General features: G+C 42.9%; 1 protein-coding gene across 1 annotated transcript in view; it reads right to left on the bottom strand.

Moving 5' to 3' along the window:
* ABCB7 (ATP binding cassette subfamily B member 7) overlaps positions 1 to 12,441 on the bottom strand; it is a 40,103-nt gene extending 27,662 nt beyond the window's left edge. The window contains exons 1-3 of the mRNA XM_084294142.1: positions 12,270 to 12,441; positions 3,443 to 3,520; positions 1,757 to 1,843 (exon numbers count right to left, since the gene is read on the bottom strand). Of these exons, the coding sequence (XP_084150268.1) occupies positions 1,757 to 1,843; positions 3,443 to 3,520; positions 12,270 to 12,437 (333 nt within the window). The 5' untranslated portion in view covers positions 12,438 to 12,441. The remainder of the gene's footprint in view (positions 1 to 1,756; positions 1,844 to 3,442; positions 3,521 to 12,269) is intronic.
* Between the last annotated feature and the right edge of the window lie 4,793 nt (positions 12,442 to 17,234).

Here is a 17,234-nt window from a genome sequence, read left to right as displayed (position 1 = left end):
TGGAAGAACTGCACTTGTACCATCAGATTTCCTTCACTTTTGCCAAGAACCTCAGCTTCTGCATCCACTGTCACTCTGTTTTCCTCTCCTCATACAAGTGGCTCAGTCAAAAAAGGCCTGCATTTCAGTGAGCAGGGTTTAAAGGAAGAGTAAAGATCCTGTAGCATTTTTATTTTTATTTATTTATTTATTTTTGGAAGACAGGTCAGTCTGTGATTTGCAGCTGCAGCATATGAGGGCAAGTTCATTCTTTGTATATAAAAAGGATCCTTTCCACAGACAGGTGAAAAGATGAGGTTTTGACAGCAAACAGACAACATGCAGCTGACCAACGTACCCAGGGGAACAGAAATTGTAACAGGAAAAAACACAACAATAATTAAGCCCAACAGACGAGTGGTAACACGGGATAATGCCCCCCTTCCATTTAGAGGAAAAATATAATCCATAGAAATTTTATTTGATAACATACACAATACAATTAGGGTAAGTAGGGAGATGAATAGCTTGTTACTCCGTTTTGCCTAGGAAGTATTTGACAGAGCCTATACGTGTTGCAGTGAGGGTCCTAAAATCACCGTGAAGTTACTGCTACATGCAGGACCAGTAACAGCACCAGCTGAAGACGTCTGACTCTCCTGCTTCCCTTTGCCTTATGCAGGAAAGATCACAGATGCCTGCTAAAACAATCTGGCTGCATTTTACGTTACGTATTCTCCCCTTCCTACAAAAGCATTACCTGTGAGTAATGTCTCCCGACTTCTGCCTGTAGCATAAACGGGTTTGGACTAAATGAAGGGATAACTCTCAGATCAAGGTTTAAGAGGAAAACCTAGGTGCAGTGCTCCTCTCCTTTACAGCTACAGGAAAATGGTCAGCTCTGTCAGGCTGTGGGGAGCGAAGTGTCAGAGCAGGAACGAACCAGCCCTGAAACACCTGGGATTTGCACTGAGCCCCATTTGTCATCAGCGCAGTCTGTGCTAGTCCAAGGAAGATCCCACTGAAGCTTGACCAAGTTCCAGTCCCCACGTGGCACCATTCCTCAAATACACACAGCACCTGAAGGAGGTGCAAGTGAGAAAAGCACAGCAAGTGAAAAAATGGGAAGTTACATAACCCAAGCTCTTCGATTTTGTAATTTTAATAGCGCAAAGTTTACACCGTGTTGTTTTCACCAAAACCCTGCTTGTTTTCTACCTTTAATAGTTTGGTTTAATAAAAGATTGGCTTCTCTCCTTACATACCTATCATCGCTATTTTAGCACATGTGCTTCCTGAATGTAAATTCAGTCGAGTGTATCGGCTGCAGTGTTAAATCAAAGTAAAAATATAAGCACACTTGAATTAGTTTTTTCTCCCTCTTCAAGTGCAATTTCACCAACTAACGCACCAACTTGTACCCACGAGCCAATTTTTGCTATTCTGAATGCCAAGTCGCAGGCAAATATCAGAGCACATTAAGTGGCAATGGAACATACTTTCCATGAAAAAAACATTAACGTAATGGAGGCAAGTTGCAAAGCAGCGTGCAACACTAGCATTGCATTTTAATAAAACTGAGGAACTTGAACAGTTACGATAAATGCTTGGTAATCTAAGAGCTAGTAAGCTTACATTAACAAGTAAAGAGAATCTGCTATGCTACAGCGTTCACTTATCTATCAATAGGTTTTCAAAAATTGCTACGTGGGGTCTTTGGCTTTTTGTTTTTTTTTTTTTTTAAATAAAAGCAATACTAATTAAAGAGATTTCTTACCCCTTCCTTTGGATCTGTGTGAAGCCCTCCACCTGCATGACCATGCCAACACATTCTCTTCTCTATCAGTTGCAACCTTGGGAAGATCTGCATGAAAAAGAAAAGTTAATTTGCAAGAACCTCAGGAAACCTGCATTTAAAAGCCAACAGAACGAAGACCTACTGGTTCTTCTTACCCTCCAACTGTATCAGTGTACATTAATAAAAGATAGTATCTCAAAAACCTTGCCTTGCTTACGGAAACAATAATAAGAGAAGGACTGTAAATCTAGCATTATAGCAAAGAGAATCTTCCAAGCAGCCAGGAGGTAAAGACAACAGAGCTTTAAATATTTAAGCTAAAAGGACACCTACAACTGAAAAGCAGAATAAGGAAACAATAAAAAGAAAGTTTTGGAAGATAACCGTACTCGGATGTGTTAATGAATAAAATGGGACACACTTAAGCAGTAATCTTCTTTCCACATAGAAAATATAACTTCGCTGCTGGAGGTCAAAACAAACAAACCTGCTTCACACTTCCCGTTCCCATTGGGATGCGAATGGCTTACTGGCACCGTGTGGCAGACACGTTTACCCACCCCAGAGCCCCCGCTGCAATCCAGAACAGCATGTACTGGAGCAGTCAGGAGAAGAACCTGGTTTTTAAAAGCAACTATTCACTCCCCTTACCATGTGAGCAAGATCTTCTGCTAAATAAATATGGACAAAAATTTGGAATTTATTGATTCAGGTAGATGGACCAAACATAACAATTCACTATTACTCATTCAAGTGCAATTTCAATTCACCTGCCACAAACAACAGGTGCGTCAAAGCTCTTCAAAAGTGCCTGCATTTTGTTTAAAGGTTTTGCTACATTTTCCACTTCCATTTCAGTAAAAGTTATGTAAAAGCTCTTTACCAAACCATCAGATATAAAACCTAAAGAGCTCAGAGTTTCCCAAAGCAAAATTTCACTTCCCATATATTAAAGAATATTATCAGTGTTAATTTCACACAGACTCAATGACTCTCAAAAGATTTTAGCTTAAGGTCATTCATAAGTGGTTAGCATAAGTCCACTCATAAATGTTTTTCTTTTTTTTAATAATAGGAATAAAAAAGACAAATACATTGTAGTTTCATTCAAGCCGAGGGTACTACTCAGAAATAAGTCATGATGATTCCATGAACAGTAAAAAATAAATTCTCCCTATGTTTACATTAGTATTAAGGCAAGCAGACTTCAGAGGAATAAGAGCCTGACAACCTGTCACTCAGAATGATGAGAATAAATTTGTTAAGTTTCTTGGTATTTCCCAACCTAAACAGCATTTTGAAGCAATAAAACCCTATGTACTCAAGGAAAACTCAAAAGCTTTCTACAAATTGGTACTTTCTATGTCTGGCACCACGAACCTACATAAAAATGTAAATTTTCTGCATTGATAAGGACTCTGCTTTATCACTGACTGTATTATCACTAGTTTTTAGAGATTCAAAAAGCCTTCTTGAGGGGTATATGAAAGTCTGAGTCTTCTAAGCAAAGTTCACTCCAGGGCCAGAAACATAACTTGTCATTTAACTTGCTGTACTTCAGTGTTGTAAATAGTGAAATAAAAAGGGGAAAAAAAAAGAATGAAAGATGCTCTAAGAGCTTGATTTTCCTTCCCCCCACAAAAACCAGGAAGAATTTCTACCTACCTCTGATGCCTCCAATAACGGTCTTGAATAACCTCCCACCAGACTCTGCCATGATTTTTGCTTGCAGATTGGTAAAATCTACAGAATAGAAAGGAAAAAAAAAGGTAGAAAATGGAGCAATGCAGAACATGCACTTCACATGCAGAGAACATTCATCCAATTTACATGAACAAGCATAACATGGGAACAAGGCAGACGGCTTTGTTCTCTGACAACTGACCACCAAAAAGGAAAACTGGTTGGGAGCAGGTGTAAACTGTATCACATTCACCCGTTAAAAATGCTAAATGACAATGAATCTTTTCCTTCCCTAAAGCCCCCAGACTTTATTTCTTTTGTATCACACACGCTCCAAAGTTTTCCTTCTCATCTTTATCTTCTCCCAGGCTGTCTTCTGATTTCTTTCAAATATTCTTTTGTTCTATTTTTCATAACGACTTGTTATTCTGACACTCACAAGTTCTGCCACCTTCAATCCCTCCCAGCTCAGCCGCTACCACGCCTGCCCAGCGGACCACGAGGCTAATCAAAGCTGCAGCTCCTCGCCAGCAGGCATCAGGACCACCAGAGACAGCACCACGGCTGTCTGCGAGCGTCAGGCGGGCAGGGTACAAGACACCAACATCCACACAGCCATCGATGCGTCCTTACTGGGCGTGCTGCAAGGCACCAACTATCGCATGCTTTACATGGCACATCAAAAGCAATTTGTTTTCTCCAAGAGTCTAAGGAGCATTTATCTTCCCTAGGTGGACTAGCTGCAGTGCTTCCCCAGTGGCGAACCAGTTACCAGTCACCTCTTTCAGTTACAGTGCTGGCTCCACATCCTTGACACATTCAACATTTAATCTTTTACTGCTCCGTTCCAATATTGTGTAGCATGAGCACGAACACTGAGCAAAATAGCAAAGAACTGCTCATCACCCCAAGGCACGGGACAAATGTCCAAAAGGTGTTAAAAGTAACAAAAGCCCCTTGCTCACAAAGGCTATTTTTAACCTTGGCAAGTAGAAGCACCGCCATGTGTTTTATACCTTGCCTTAAGACATTCCTTTGCTCTTGTCCTAAGCCGCACACCAGAATTCATTTTTCAGGAAATGAAGACAGTTCCCCCAGAAGTCACCACCTAGGACATGCTCATTTCAAACGCTCCAGTTCTGTGACAGCGCAGGCAGAGGAAGAGTAAACGTTAGCACTACACGCTGCACGCTTAATAGAGTGCACTGGCCTGGGTCAGCCGTCCTGATGCTGCCAAGACCTGAGCTGAATTAAGGAGGTGCAGCTCCTCGGAGATAATCTTCGGTTAGATAAGCTTCAGTGTCGTGTCAACAGGGGGGATTCCATCTAAATGAATGCACTCTGGATGAATGGTGACAGCTTCATAAACAGAAAATATAATGGAAAGGGACAAGGACTTCCGAGAGGCCTCATTACGTCCCAAGTTACTGCAAATTAATCTGTTGTGAAGGCACAGTTACTTTGGATAAAAGCTCCCACCAACACGCAAGAAGAGGATGAAGCACTCCTTGCAGCAAGCACTACAGTGGCACCTGGGAACAACCCAGAGTCTAACACCAAATTAAGCTGTAGGACCAGCACAAAAGCAGCGGCACTCCCTAATTCAGCAGGGGCAATTACGTCACTACAGCTCCTCCTGCCTCCCCAGCCACAGGCAGACACCGAACTACAACAGCCTACAATTCATCACGGGGCTGTGGTCGGGGCTGAGAGGCTCACTACAGTTATCCAGCTCCTGCCTCCTACGGAGGAGCGTGCAGCACGCTGAAAGCCTCGGTGCCTTTACGCCAACGTTTACACTTCAAGCACGTGATGCTGATAACGGGCTGCTGAGACACCATGCCAAAGAGGTTTTGGGTCTGGTGATCCATCACTCAGTGCTTTGGCTTCTCCCAAGACAACACAGCTGGAACCTCTCATCATCCCATCCCGCTCAGCTTTGCGAGAACAAGAATATATTAATCTCAAGTATTATAAAGGTTGAAGCACAGGTAGCTAACTCGGAGTGCATTTGTTTTTGTTGGATATTCCCAGTACGTGACAGTAGACAACCAATGCTCCAACAGCTAGCGGAAAGGAACTAAGCACTGTTCCTCAAGAACGTACTCATAGGTCACACCAAAAATGTTTTACTAATAACTTACATCCTCTGGCAAAGCCCACACATCTCCTCCTGACTAAAGTACAAAAGAAACATCCCAGAAACAAGATCCGTTGACACACCCACAGACCCAAGCTCACTTACTGCATTAGACAGCCTATGTCATTGACTGAACCTACAAACCCTCACAAGGGTAAGAGATGGATATAGCGAAAAGGACACATCCCACAAGCAGATCTGGGGCTCCACCGTCCCTCACTGCAACTCTTCCCAACAGAGCTGGGCTCTAGGAGAGCCCCCCTCGGACCTTCCTGCAGCAGAGCTGCACTAGCAGGCTCCTCTTCTGCAACCTGAGTGCTGTTTTTGCAGAATTGAAGGAATTCTTCAGGGAACATTCATTCTGGCCTTTCCCACCTTCTGAAGGGCTCACTCTGCACTGTTATGTTCTTCTAATGTATTTTTGGATGAACCTACGTACTCTCAAGGATGAAACAGATGTCAGGTGCTGATTGCACGTGGAAGTCACATTGCTGAAGTGCCATGACTGCTGGTGGTAGTTGAAACGCTACCGACACAAACAAACAACAGGGATTAAACACATTTGCACAAGGTCAAGTCCACACTCTGAAGCTTCTCTGTGCAGCACACAACGTACCTCTGGTGAAAGGTGAAAATAGGTGACAATACCCTGGTAGGCAGAATACACTGCCCTGACAAACATAAACCAACTGTACCAACCCAAGCAATACAAGCTTCACTGCAGTTATGTTTAACCACGTGCAGGTGCTCTGTAGGCAAATCCAGAACAAAAGAAACCAAGAGTATCACAAAAAATATCTAAAGTTTCCCTGTAACATCATCTTGCTAATACACGCTCACATTCAGCTTCTTCTGGTGAAGCCCACCCAATGGCAGAAAGAAAACCCACCCAGCACCACCCCGTGCAGCCCAACAAACACCACAGCAACTTCCACTGCAGCGAGTGCTGCTCGCCCCGTGCCCCCCAGCACTCCCCAGACGAGTTTCGGATCCCGTTCCCATATTTCCATCTGCTCTGCTCCATTATACAGCCTTCCTCGCAACAATTCTCAGTATAATTAGATGTCTGATGCTTTTATGGGTAGAAATATGGGATTGTTGATCTGCTCAGCAGCAATATTTCCCCTATAAAGGGAATTTGAAAATACAATGAATTTCAACTACTCAGTGTTCTAGGCATATATCTGTGAGTATAGAGACTACTAAAAAGGTCTTACAACGAAGCCGAGGCTACTGGAAATTAATTTCTGGTCTTGCCATATGTATATTTTAACTATGATATGCACCCTGCTCAACAGAAGACGGAGACAGTTGAGTAATCAAACATCAAACTGCTCAGCTACACCAGCAGAACATCTAGAGAAGTGAATTTAGCAATGCACACAGACACGTGAAACGACGCCCAGGCAACGAGCAGCAGTATAATTTTCCAAGAGAGAGCAGGCTGCACATAAATTAGTAAATTTATCCAAAGTACCTGAAGCTTCTCTTACAACTACTTCCAGAGAAAGGGATATTATTAACTTATGCACAAGAACGTGCTTTATCACACCCCATGTGGCAGCTGGAAGGCCAAGATAATGCAAGGAGAAAAAAAAAAAGAGGTCTGTTCTACCTTTTGCCATTACACTTCACAATAACTTACAAAGTCCTGCTTTTTGTAACTGCTGAAGTCATGGCTGAAAGCAAGCTCTCGGTGTAGTTCTTGGTTTATGCAGATTCATAGTAAAATAATTATCCTGATTTGAATACCGTTGGGCCTTTCCAGTCAAATGCTCCTTTCCCCCATTTAAGCTTTATTTAAATATGATTTCCCATTGCTTTTATTTTGGATGCAGGCAAACCAACCTATAAAAAACACCCCCCCACACAAAACAAAAACAACACAAACAAAGAGACCATAAAGCTTCCTAGAAGGCACGAGAGTCACACCTGGTTACTTCCCAAAGCTCACCAGGCAGACTGCACCCGATACAGCCACCTTCACCATCACTACCCAGCAGAGATCCTAAATTCACAGTGAGCTCTGACACAATGAACCCCTGCCCGCTGGGGCAGGGTGAGGTGAAGGAGCTACGTTTATGGAAATACAAACTGATCTCAACATCAGGAAACGGCGTCTGATCACAGCTCCACAGCTTTTACAATACCTGTTGTGCCCTTCCATAAATGCAGCTACTTTCCTCTCCAGGATACAAGTGTTACATGTCCTATTGCTCAGAAAAACAAAGCTGATCAAACCACTGAAAAACGCACGTGTGAGGGAAGAAAGACACGGATTATCATCTGTAACACAACAGCATCCAAACAGCTCCACTCCGCTTGAATCTCATTGCAGTAAGCGCCACAGAGAATACTTAATGCTGTCTGGCTCTTAAAAGGAAAACAAAAAACACTCATCAGATGGATGCAAAGTAGAGTGGAAACACGATCAGATGACGCTGAAGTGTTTTAATTCCACCATTCTTAAAAAGAACAGTCAACTTTTCTTTATGATCCTATTTCTCCAGAACTTTTTCCTGCCTTTAACCATTTTTCTCACGACTTAACACCATGTCTACAGTGTTTACCAGCCTGAGCTGCGAAAGACACGAACCTTGAGGGACACAGCTGTGCTGCCACAGCCGTCTACTATTTGTGTAGTTACACCACTGAAGGCAGAAGCACGGCCGTGAGGTTTGTTGTACTCACAAGGAGTGGTTTCACTGAGGCGCTGAAAAGCACCACGCTGCTGGTGGAACTGCCCTGCACCAGGTGCTCCCTCCTGGTAAAACACGTACTTGGGAACATCTGGGGGACAATGTGCCATTAAAGCCAGACATCAGGACCTCACAGGTGGCTGGGTCCTGCCAGTCTTCCCTCTCATGGGATATTAAGAGGCTGGATCGTCAGCATTTTTTCCCCACACTTGGTGCCCTCTGATATATTCAACCAGCTAGTGCAAGGTCTACTCCACACCTGATCCCTGGAACAGAGCAGTAAACGTCACACAAGAGCTCTTGCACACACTAAAGAACATATAGCAAGGCGTGTAATGGAAACAACTGCATAAACACCAGAAAAATGCGTTAAGCACCTCCTGCTTTCTTTGCTGTTACTCCAGTATGCATGATTATAATTACAAAAGCCCAAACCTACAGTAAAATCGTTAAGTAACGCTGCAGTAACTAAAGAGAGTAAACTCTAAGTGGCCATAAAAACATCCCTACGCTAACGGAGCCTGTCGTCACCCAGCAGTCTGAAGATTTTCACAAAAACATGCTGTATCCACTGCTTTCATTAAGCCTTAAACCCAAGTGACTGCGAAATGTGCAGCTTAAGATCACAGCAAACAAACTTAAGTTGTTTCAAATGCAAAAAATTAAAGTTCTGGCTCTTTCTGTTTTTAATAACAGGAAAGCTTTCAGAACAAGCCCATTAAAAAGACTTACAGTTATCATTAGGGTCTAAACACAGCAAAACAATTAAATAGCTGGAACTCTCATAGGATGCATTGACTTGCTCCCAGAAGTTTTTTTTACATGCTGAATTCCCTGATTGATAAAAGCCGGTGGCTTTCGGCTCTGACCTACAACCTGTTCAAGCTGACAGCCAACTTCTGGCAGTCACCTCAAGAAATTCCATGCCTGCACCAACAGAACTTGCTGAAAAAAAAAAAAAAAAAAAAAAAAAAAAAAAACTGGAATGACAGGACAGTGCATCTTCCTTGGTCAGCAGATTAAGAAAAGGTTAAACAGTGTTGTCAGCTTGTCACCACGTGTTGAAGGGCATCATAACCTAGAACTCCAGAGCACACAGCTTGAGCCTCCTGCTAGACAATAATCAAATAAATTGATCTGGATTGCACACCACACAAAATGTGCAGCCTTTTTGTCATAACGGGGCACAAAGAGCACCCCAATAGAGTTTGACGCATAAGCAAAGTAAAAAAAAATAATCACCAGATTGTGTATTAAAAAGAAAAAAAAATAAATGCCTAGTTTACCACTTTTTAACACAGAAACCCACAGAAACTAAAAGGTCAAATAGCTGAATGCGTCAGTACACTGCAGGTACAGCCTGAGCTCCCTCGTTCAGAAAGTCCAGTGCAAATCAAGAAACATCAGGAGGAATTGACATTTTCACATGAAAATATTCAAAAGGAAAATAGGATTCAAATAAATACACATATCACCGTGCTTACATTGTTGGTTACTCACTAGACATTTGAAGTAAAACACTTGGTCTACATCACCTTCAACTCCCAGCTTCTTGTCTTCCACGGGTTTCAGTACTAAAAGCCCTACCAATTTACTACTTCAGTCCTGCTCGTCTCTTCTTCCAAGTAACAGGAACTTGATTGTGACAGAATTCTGCCTGTCAGGGGCAATTAATAGTGAGAAAAATCTCAAATCATTTTCTTCAGACAGGATCTTCTGTGAAGCTCTTTTATTCACGATTGCAATGGCGGGCGGCCTGTCAATCAGGAGCACACCCCAGCAAACAAATCCTAACCTTTTATTCCCTATTACCCCACGCCTGATCACCTCCCCTGTTTCCTCACTGGCTGAGTACTGCAGGTTCACAAGCTACTCGATGCTCCTCTCTACCATGTATGTACAATTTTTATTTTTATTTTTTCAACCCTTTAATTTCTCCTTTCTTATGTTTTGAGAACTCATGATCTCTCTTTGACTGTTCTCACACTGCTCAGCCTGTTTTTCTCAAGCTTCTATCTTATTTTGGAAGAGTGAGGCCTTCCACTGTCCACTTATCTACTTAGCATTTCTCCTTATTGTGACTACACAACTACCTTGGAATACAGAAAAGTAACTCTCTACTGCAGAAACACAACTTTGTCTCTCACATTATGACAGGTGACGACAAAAAGCCAGTCATAAAGAGCAGCGCGCTTGGAAGAAGAAAAAAAGACTTGATGTTATTATCAAACGAAAACAATAGCTGAGAGTTTATGGAAAGTTCGCTCATACAAGCTTCGAGATGCACTTCCTTCTCTCCTTTTGAGAGATGCAAATAAATTAGTGAAAGCTGGACCCGTTCTGTTTGAGACACGCACTCCATTCTCTACTTGTAACCCACAAAAATCATTCACTGGAACACGTTACAGCCTTCTGCTGCTGACAGCAGGAATCCTGGTTTGTACAGCAGTTACAAGTGGCTGTCTAGAGCATGAATTTATAACGTCCAAAGACGACTGGGGCAATTTTTAATGCAACAATACAGTCAAATGCGAGTAGTCAAACACTCTGGCACCGCAGCACAAAAGACAGTGTGTATTTACTGGTACTAGCACAACAGAGCCATGCTTTCACTCAGGAAGTTACTATTAAGGTCCAAACAAAGAGGATGGAAATTGTTTAGGTTCAGAGGATGATCTGATGCTCAGATTTAACCTATTTCCTGTGCTGGCAGCAAGCTACAGACTGCTTTATGTTTTTAAATTTATACTATTAGAAGCGTGGGAACAGCATTGCTGCCCACACGTTGACAAACAGATGGAGATAAGAAAGGAAAAAGGGGGGTAACACAGAGTCGGCTCCTCAAAAACATAGAAAAGGGGAAAAAAAGCACATGAACTCAAACTGTGTGCACTCCTTCATCTGCAAATGAGCAGTTCATTAAGAAACAACTTCCTCAGCATGGATCTTGTAGTCCCAGGGTTAAATGCTGAAGCTACTTTAAAAGGTAGCCGACCACAACGCCAACATGAAAGTCAAAAGCAACACTTCACGTTTCCAATTCAACACCACCAGCAACCTCCCTACGCAGAGAGGCTGAGCACGGGAACAGCTGATCCCCACCAAGCAAGTTGCACAACATCTGGCAAGGAGAGGCCATAAAACACGCGGCTTTAGGAAGTCAGCTGGAGGAAGCAAGCCCTTCCAGCTGCAGGCTCTCAGGATCTAACAGCAAGGAGGAGCACGGGCAGGGGACCAGCCATGTCCCCGTGTGATGAGCTGCTGCCAGTCCCAAAAAACCTGCTGCCTAGTAGAAGTGGCTAACACATCCCTTCTTTTAGGGCCCAACCACACGCTGTGTGGCTAAGCCACACAACAAGCAGGGGAACCTACAGCTGCTCAAAGCCGGGGCAATTCCAAGCAGTTCGGGGCAGTTCAGGAGCCGAAGCACAGCGCTGGGACGCGTTATGCAAACACATCCCAAAGGGACGGAATAAGTTTATTTAACAGCACCCTCAGGGTCCTTCCTTCCTCCACGTAACGGCAAAATCGTCTGTCAGCACAGCCCTGGCCACCACAGCCCACCCACACAGGTACTTTCCGAGTGTCTGTCCACAAAAAACGAACCCAAGCTCCCAGGGACACAGAACCCCCGGCCGGACAGGAGCACAGCACCTGACTCCCAGCTTGAAGCCCAAACCCACCCAAAACCACCTCGCCACCTCCCTCAGAGCCCCCCACATCTCTCAGAGCCCCCCTCAGCCCCTCACCGTCCCCCTCAGCCCCTTAGTGCCCCCCACAGCCCCTCACCGTCCCCTATAGCCCCTCAATGCCCCCCCACAGCCCCTCACCGTCCCCTATAGCCCCTTAATGCCCCCCATAGCCCCTCAGCTCTCCCCTCACCTCCCCCCTCAGCCCCTCACCGTCCCCCTCAGCCCCTCAGCCCCTCAGCGCCCCCCCCGTCCCCCCACCGCCCGCCTTCCCCACGCACCTCGCCTCCCCCCGGGGCTCCCCGGGCCCGCTGCCTCCCCCTCCCCACCGCCCAGCCGTGCGAGCAGGCGGCAGCGGCCGGGGGCCGCAGCAGGGCGAGGGCGAGGAGCAGGCGCCGCCGTCGTGAGGCGGCCGCCGCCAGGCTCGGCGCGGCGCCCAGCAGCGCCATCTTGGGCGGGAGGCAGCGCAAGGCCTTGTGGGGCGGCGGCGGACCGAGGGGAGGGGGAGGAGGGAGGGGCGGGTCGCCATGGCAACGCGCGGCCTGGTCGGGGGAGGGCCTCGAAGGGCGCTGTTCAACCCCATTAGAAGATAACTTGTTAATTGCGCTTAGTTAAATGACGCTACATCTGCCTCTACGCAGTCCTTTATAAAACGTGTCCCATCCTTTCCGCGAGACGCTGAAATAGACGGCCAAGCGGCATTTGGGCACTCAATTCGTGCTGCCTTCAGCACAGCCCCGCACTAGGTGTTGTCTAATGGAGCTTTAAAGCTCTCAAGCAGGCGCTAATTACACGAGAAACATGCACGCGAATGGGAAAGTTCAGTCTTGTGGCTGGATGCTGAAAATAAAGTTCTGCCATTCACTTAATGCTAAAAAATTAAAAAACAGACAAAAACAAACACTAGAAGACTGGTGAAGAGGGGGGATTTATTTTCAAAAGGAGATTAAAAGTGCTAAATGCTTTCAGCTTGGCTTACAGATAACTGCGAGTTTAATATGTCCCATGCCATAAACATTTAAGAGGATGAGAAATTATTGGCGATACAAGGAAGGAGTGCTGGAAGTAAAAGGATCAAATTAAATATAGGAAAGTTAAAGATAACTATCTGTCAAATAACTGTCATAATGGAAATATGACAGGCAAAAACAAACAAATAAAAACCACATAATATGATAGTCAACAGCCCCTCATTTATGATATTTAGAATTAAAATGGCTAAGAAGTGAGAAAGCAATCAGAACTGAAAAGTCTGGCATATACATAAATGTATGTACCTAACTATACATATAAAATGACTACTTGATAGAAAATTGTGTAGTTAATATTTTTAATATTCTATCTTTATGAACTAAGCATGCAGATTTATAAATTCCATTTTATGTGGTAATGCATATATTTTTCTCTACTTTTAAAGCTGGTAAGGTACTTAATATATTTGAAAGTATTTTCCCTGCATGTTTTTTTTGCCTTTACCTGCTCTTCCTGCCTTTACAACTCTCCAAGGCTGTTGGTTTTGAATTCCTCCCCCTACTGTTTTAGTCTTTTTAGCAGTTCTGCTCTTCCAACTCTGTGTCTCTGAACCCAGTAATGATTACTGCTATCTGCACAAGGCACTCACTGCACAAACCCCGAGAGAGACAGAAAGAAGAGGCCATATACTTTAGTGATGGGAAACATCTCAAAGTAATCTAACCAGGATAACAAAGCTCATGACATAGACACAGAAAACTAACTGAAGAGTTTTTATAAACTTTATAAACTTAAACTGTTCAAAGGAGCTTGCTATGAAAAAAGTAAGCTTTTTTTTTTTTTTTTTTTTTTTTAGGTTTAGTTATAGAAGCAGAAGATTTCCTTGTATAACTCAGACAAAAAATCGATGCCTGGTCCAGAGTTTGCAGTCAGAATAAATGACAGAAAAAGCTCAGTAGAAGAAATGGAAGCTACGAGAATGGCAATAACTCACCACAGAGGAGATTTGTGAATAGAATCCTAAAAGATAGCTGAAGTTCTTCTATGCTACTTCCCAAAGCACCATAAAATATTATGTTGCTAATATTAAAATTCTAAAATAATAAATGCTAAAATACTGCGGCAAACTAATACCACACTAATCTGAGAGGTGTACTTGTGTATACTCTGTAGCATGGCCACCAGTCTTTCCATGAATGGTGTAGACGGCAAACCAGGTCTTGAGAACACTTTCACTCTACCCTAACACACTGTACAGCTGTATCAGGGATGTCTCAGTATCCCTAACAGCAAACTGAAGATAAAACAAATGAAGACACCGCTGACATACCGGGTGTTGGCATGAAGACTAATTTGTTAATGTTTTCTCAACACTTTGAAAGCATCATCTGGCTAATAAATAAGTACTCACATAAGCGAGTACTTAGGTTTTTCCTGCAAGAATCATACATCAGGGTATAGTGCAGAACCGCAAAAACTCTGCTGTGGAAGTATTACATACCTCATAAAAATCTAGGCATTTCAGAAGCAATAAACCAGAGTTAATTTATTTATTTCAAAATAGATGAACAGGAGGGGAAATATAGTCAGAATGGACGAAAAATGACATTTGCAGATGGATGCGAACTGTGAAATACAGTGAGGGAATGAACTGCAATAAAACAAGGTTTTATAAGAAGCTATAAAATTGGTTCAGATGATTCCCACAGGTATATTGATTCAGACCTTTTGAAGCACCTGTTGTTATCCCAGAATCCTCAAAGCCAAAGTTGATATCATTCCTTATAAGCTCAGTCTCATCCTGGACGTGTTTGATTATGACTGTATTTAATCCTGATCAAGAAATAGTAACAAGCCGCATGCTTATTTATAGTCTCGGAAAAAGCAGAGTTGGCAATATGCATACTTATATGAAAAGAGTTTCACTGTGTGAAGAATGAAGCCAAATGGAGCGAATATTGCTAATAGGTAGACTATAGGGTTGTGACTTCTTTCTGCTGACATACCAGAACAATTAAGAAATCCCATTTATTGTACAGGCAGAAGATAGCTCCAGCTTACTGCATCCAAGGATAAAAGCATTTCTAAAGGTAGATTAAGGTGCACTAAACCCTAAGGAGAGTGTTAAAATGAGTTAAGAATCCAAAGTTACAAATTACGGGAAATTCTTGGAAAGGTCTGAATGAAAAGCTGGGGACAGCTTGGATAAGTATGCCCCAACTGAAGCTCCCCTTTGGTGAAAGCTAAACCCAGGACAAGCATTTCACTTATGGATCTCAGCCACAAAGCTATGACACCATCTGTCAGCTGGATAGCTGGAGGAAGCAGAGAAAAGCTCAGAGCTGATCTGAAGCACAGCTAGATAAAAGCATGTTCTTAATATATTGCTTCCTGCCTGCCTCTAAATATAGGAGCTGTGTTGTTAATATATGGACTTCCATATGCAGTTTCTTCCTTCATTTTTACCTTCTCTTCATATTGCCTTAGGGATGGTTTCAATGTATTTGGTAAACAGTAAGGTGGTTCCCAGGTAAGGGCATGATATGGTGGTCCTCGAGTCCGCCTGAGTGCTCTATTGCACAGTGCCTGGAGCGACTTCCAGCTCTTACAGGCAGCTCCAACGCTATGGGCACATCGCTATGAAGCTTCACAAAGCAGTTTGGGAGCTGGTAATAGGTGTCGATGTGGAAGAGACGTCTTTCTGTGATTAAATTCAGTGGAAGCTCATTAGCATTCAGCAAGGCAACTGAGATGGTGCCTGCACGCTGAGGGATCACAGCAAATCTGAACCAATTGAGAATTAGTGAAACTGCAGAGGGTAAAACTCATTATTTACAACTGGACTTCTAGCACTTTTGTATAATGAACTATTGCACTAATAATGAGTGGACTTATTCTTTCAGACAAGAGATGCATCTTTTGTCATATGCCTGACCATCTTTCAGTTTTGCAGTCTTAAACTGACACACTTTTGCTCTTTGTTCAGGTTCACCCTGAAGAACCCTCAAAACTTCCAGTTACTTCTGATGTGTGGCCGTTCTTCAAGCATTCCAGTCCCTCAATAAAAAGAAACCTAAACTACACTGCAGCAGGATATTAAAGCTCTCTAGCATTATGCCCTCAAATGTCTGAGTTCTCTGTTTCCTAAGGGTGGCAGCTCTGGCCTCATTTAGATCCTTGCAGCTTTGACAGCTTGGCACACGTACATGAAATGTCTTAGCCATGTAAGTGGAATAAAACTATCTATAAAAATCCGTCAAGGCTACGCTCGCAGGAGATTTGCACTACGGCAGAGAAGTACTTGAAGTGGAATATGCATGGTGGTGAAATCCTGAGATTTACATATAAAATATCAGAATCGTGAATATGCACAAGTGCAGTGGTTAAGCTTATGGCTTACGATCAAAACACTGGAGTCAGCTACGCTCTGTCAGTTATGTACATGGAACTGTTAACAAATGGTAGTTAGAATTTAAAACCTCTAATAAAGTCTAAATAATAAAACAGGTTTCAGATACTTTTTCCTCTTTAAAGGTGTTTAATACGATTACAACATTGGAATAAACTTCACTTATATTGACAAGTACTTATTTCTTCCACCTGTAATAAAGTGGGGCGCAATTTCATAAAGACTATTTCTTGAGCTAAGATGTGTAATTATTAAATGGTCCTATAAAATGGGTGGAATCAACACTGAATGCTAAATAATCCACGTGCCACGGGGAGACTGACACCTGTATTTCAAATGGGAACATTGATGATTCCACTTACAGCATGCATCAGACTAAATGAAAGTGTCCCCAGAGTCATGGAAATCAAACTGAAACCAGAAGTCAGGCTAGAGGTTATAGAAAAGTGACAATACCCTACTCAGTCATAATTTGTAATCAACAATATGAGAAGGTAAAGAACACAAGGAGGGGAGTGCTTCACAGAAGTATATTAAGAGAAAATTAATGGGAAGAAATATGAGAAAAAAATGGGAAAATAGGAGAAGTTTGTGAGGGGAAGAAAAGAGAAACCTTCCCTCAGACTGATATAAAATTAGTTTTGACAAATATGTGCTGAAAGGTGCAGTCCTGATTTGGAGATACTGTTACACTTATTTCTTGAAAAATGTTAACTCCTATTATTCCTAAGACCTTACCTTTAAGCAGCTACACACACATTTGAGGTGCAGTGTGAATTACATTTTGCAGACAAAAAACGAGTGTAAATGAACTATATACTGAAAGGTATGATTGCATTACAAAATTGTCTTTTAGGCTTTCTTC

The sequence above is a fragment of the Netta rufina genome (assembly GCF_964035555.1).
Source record: "Netta rufina genome assembly, chromosome: 12".
Classification (NCBI taxonomy): domain Eukaryota; kingdom Metazoa; phylum Chordata; class Aves; order Anseriformes; family Anatidae; genus Netta; species Netta rufina.
This window is presented reverse-complemented; position numbering and strand designations above follow the sequence as displayed.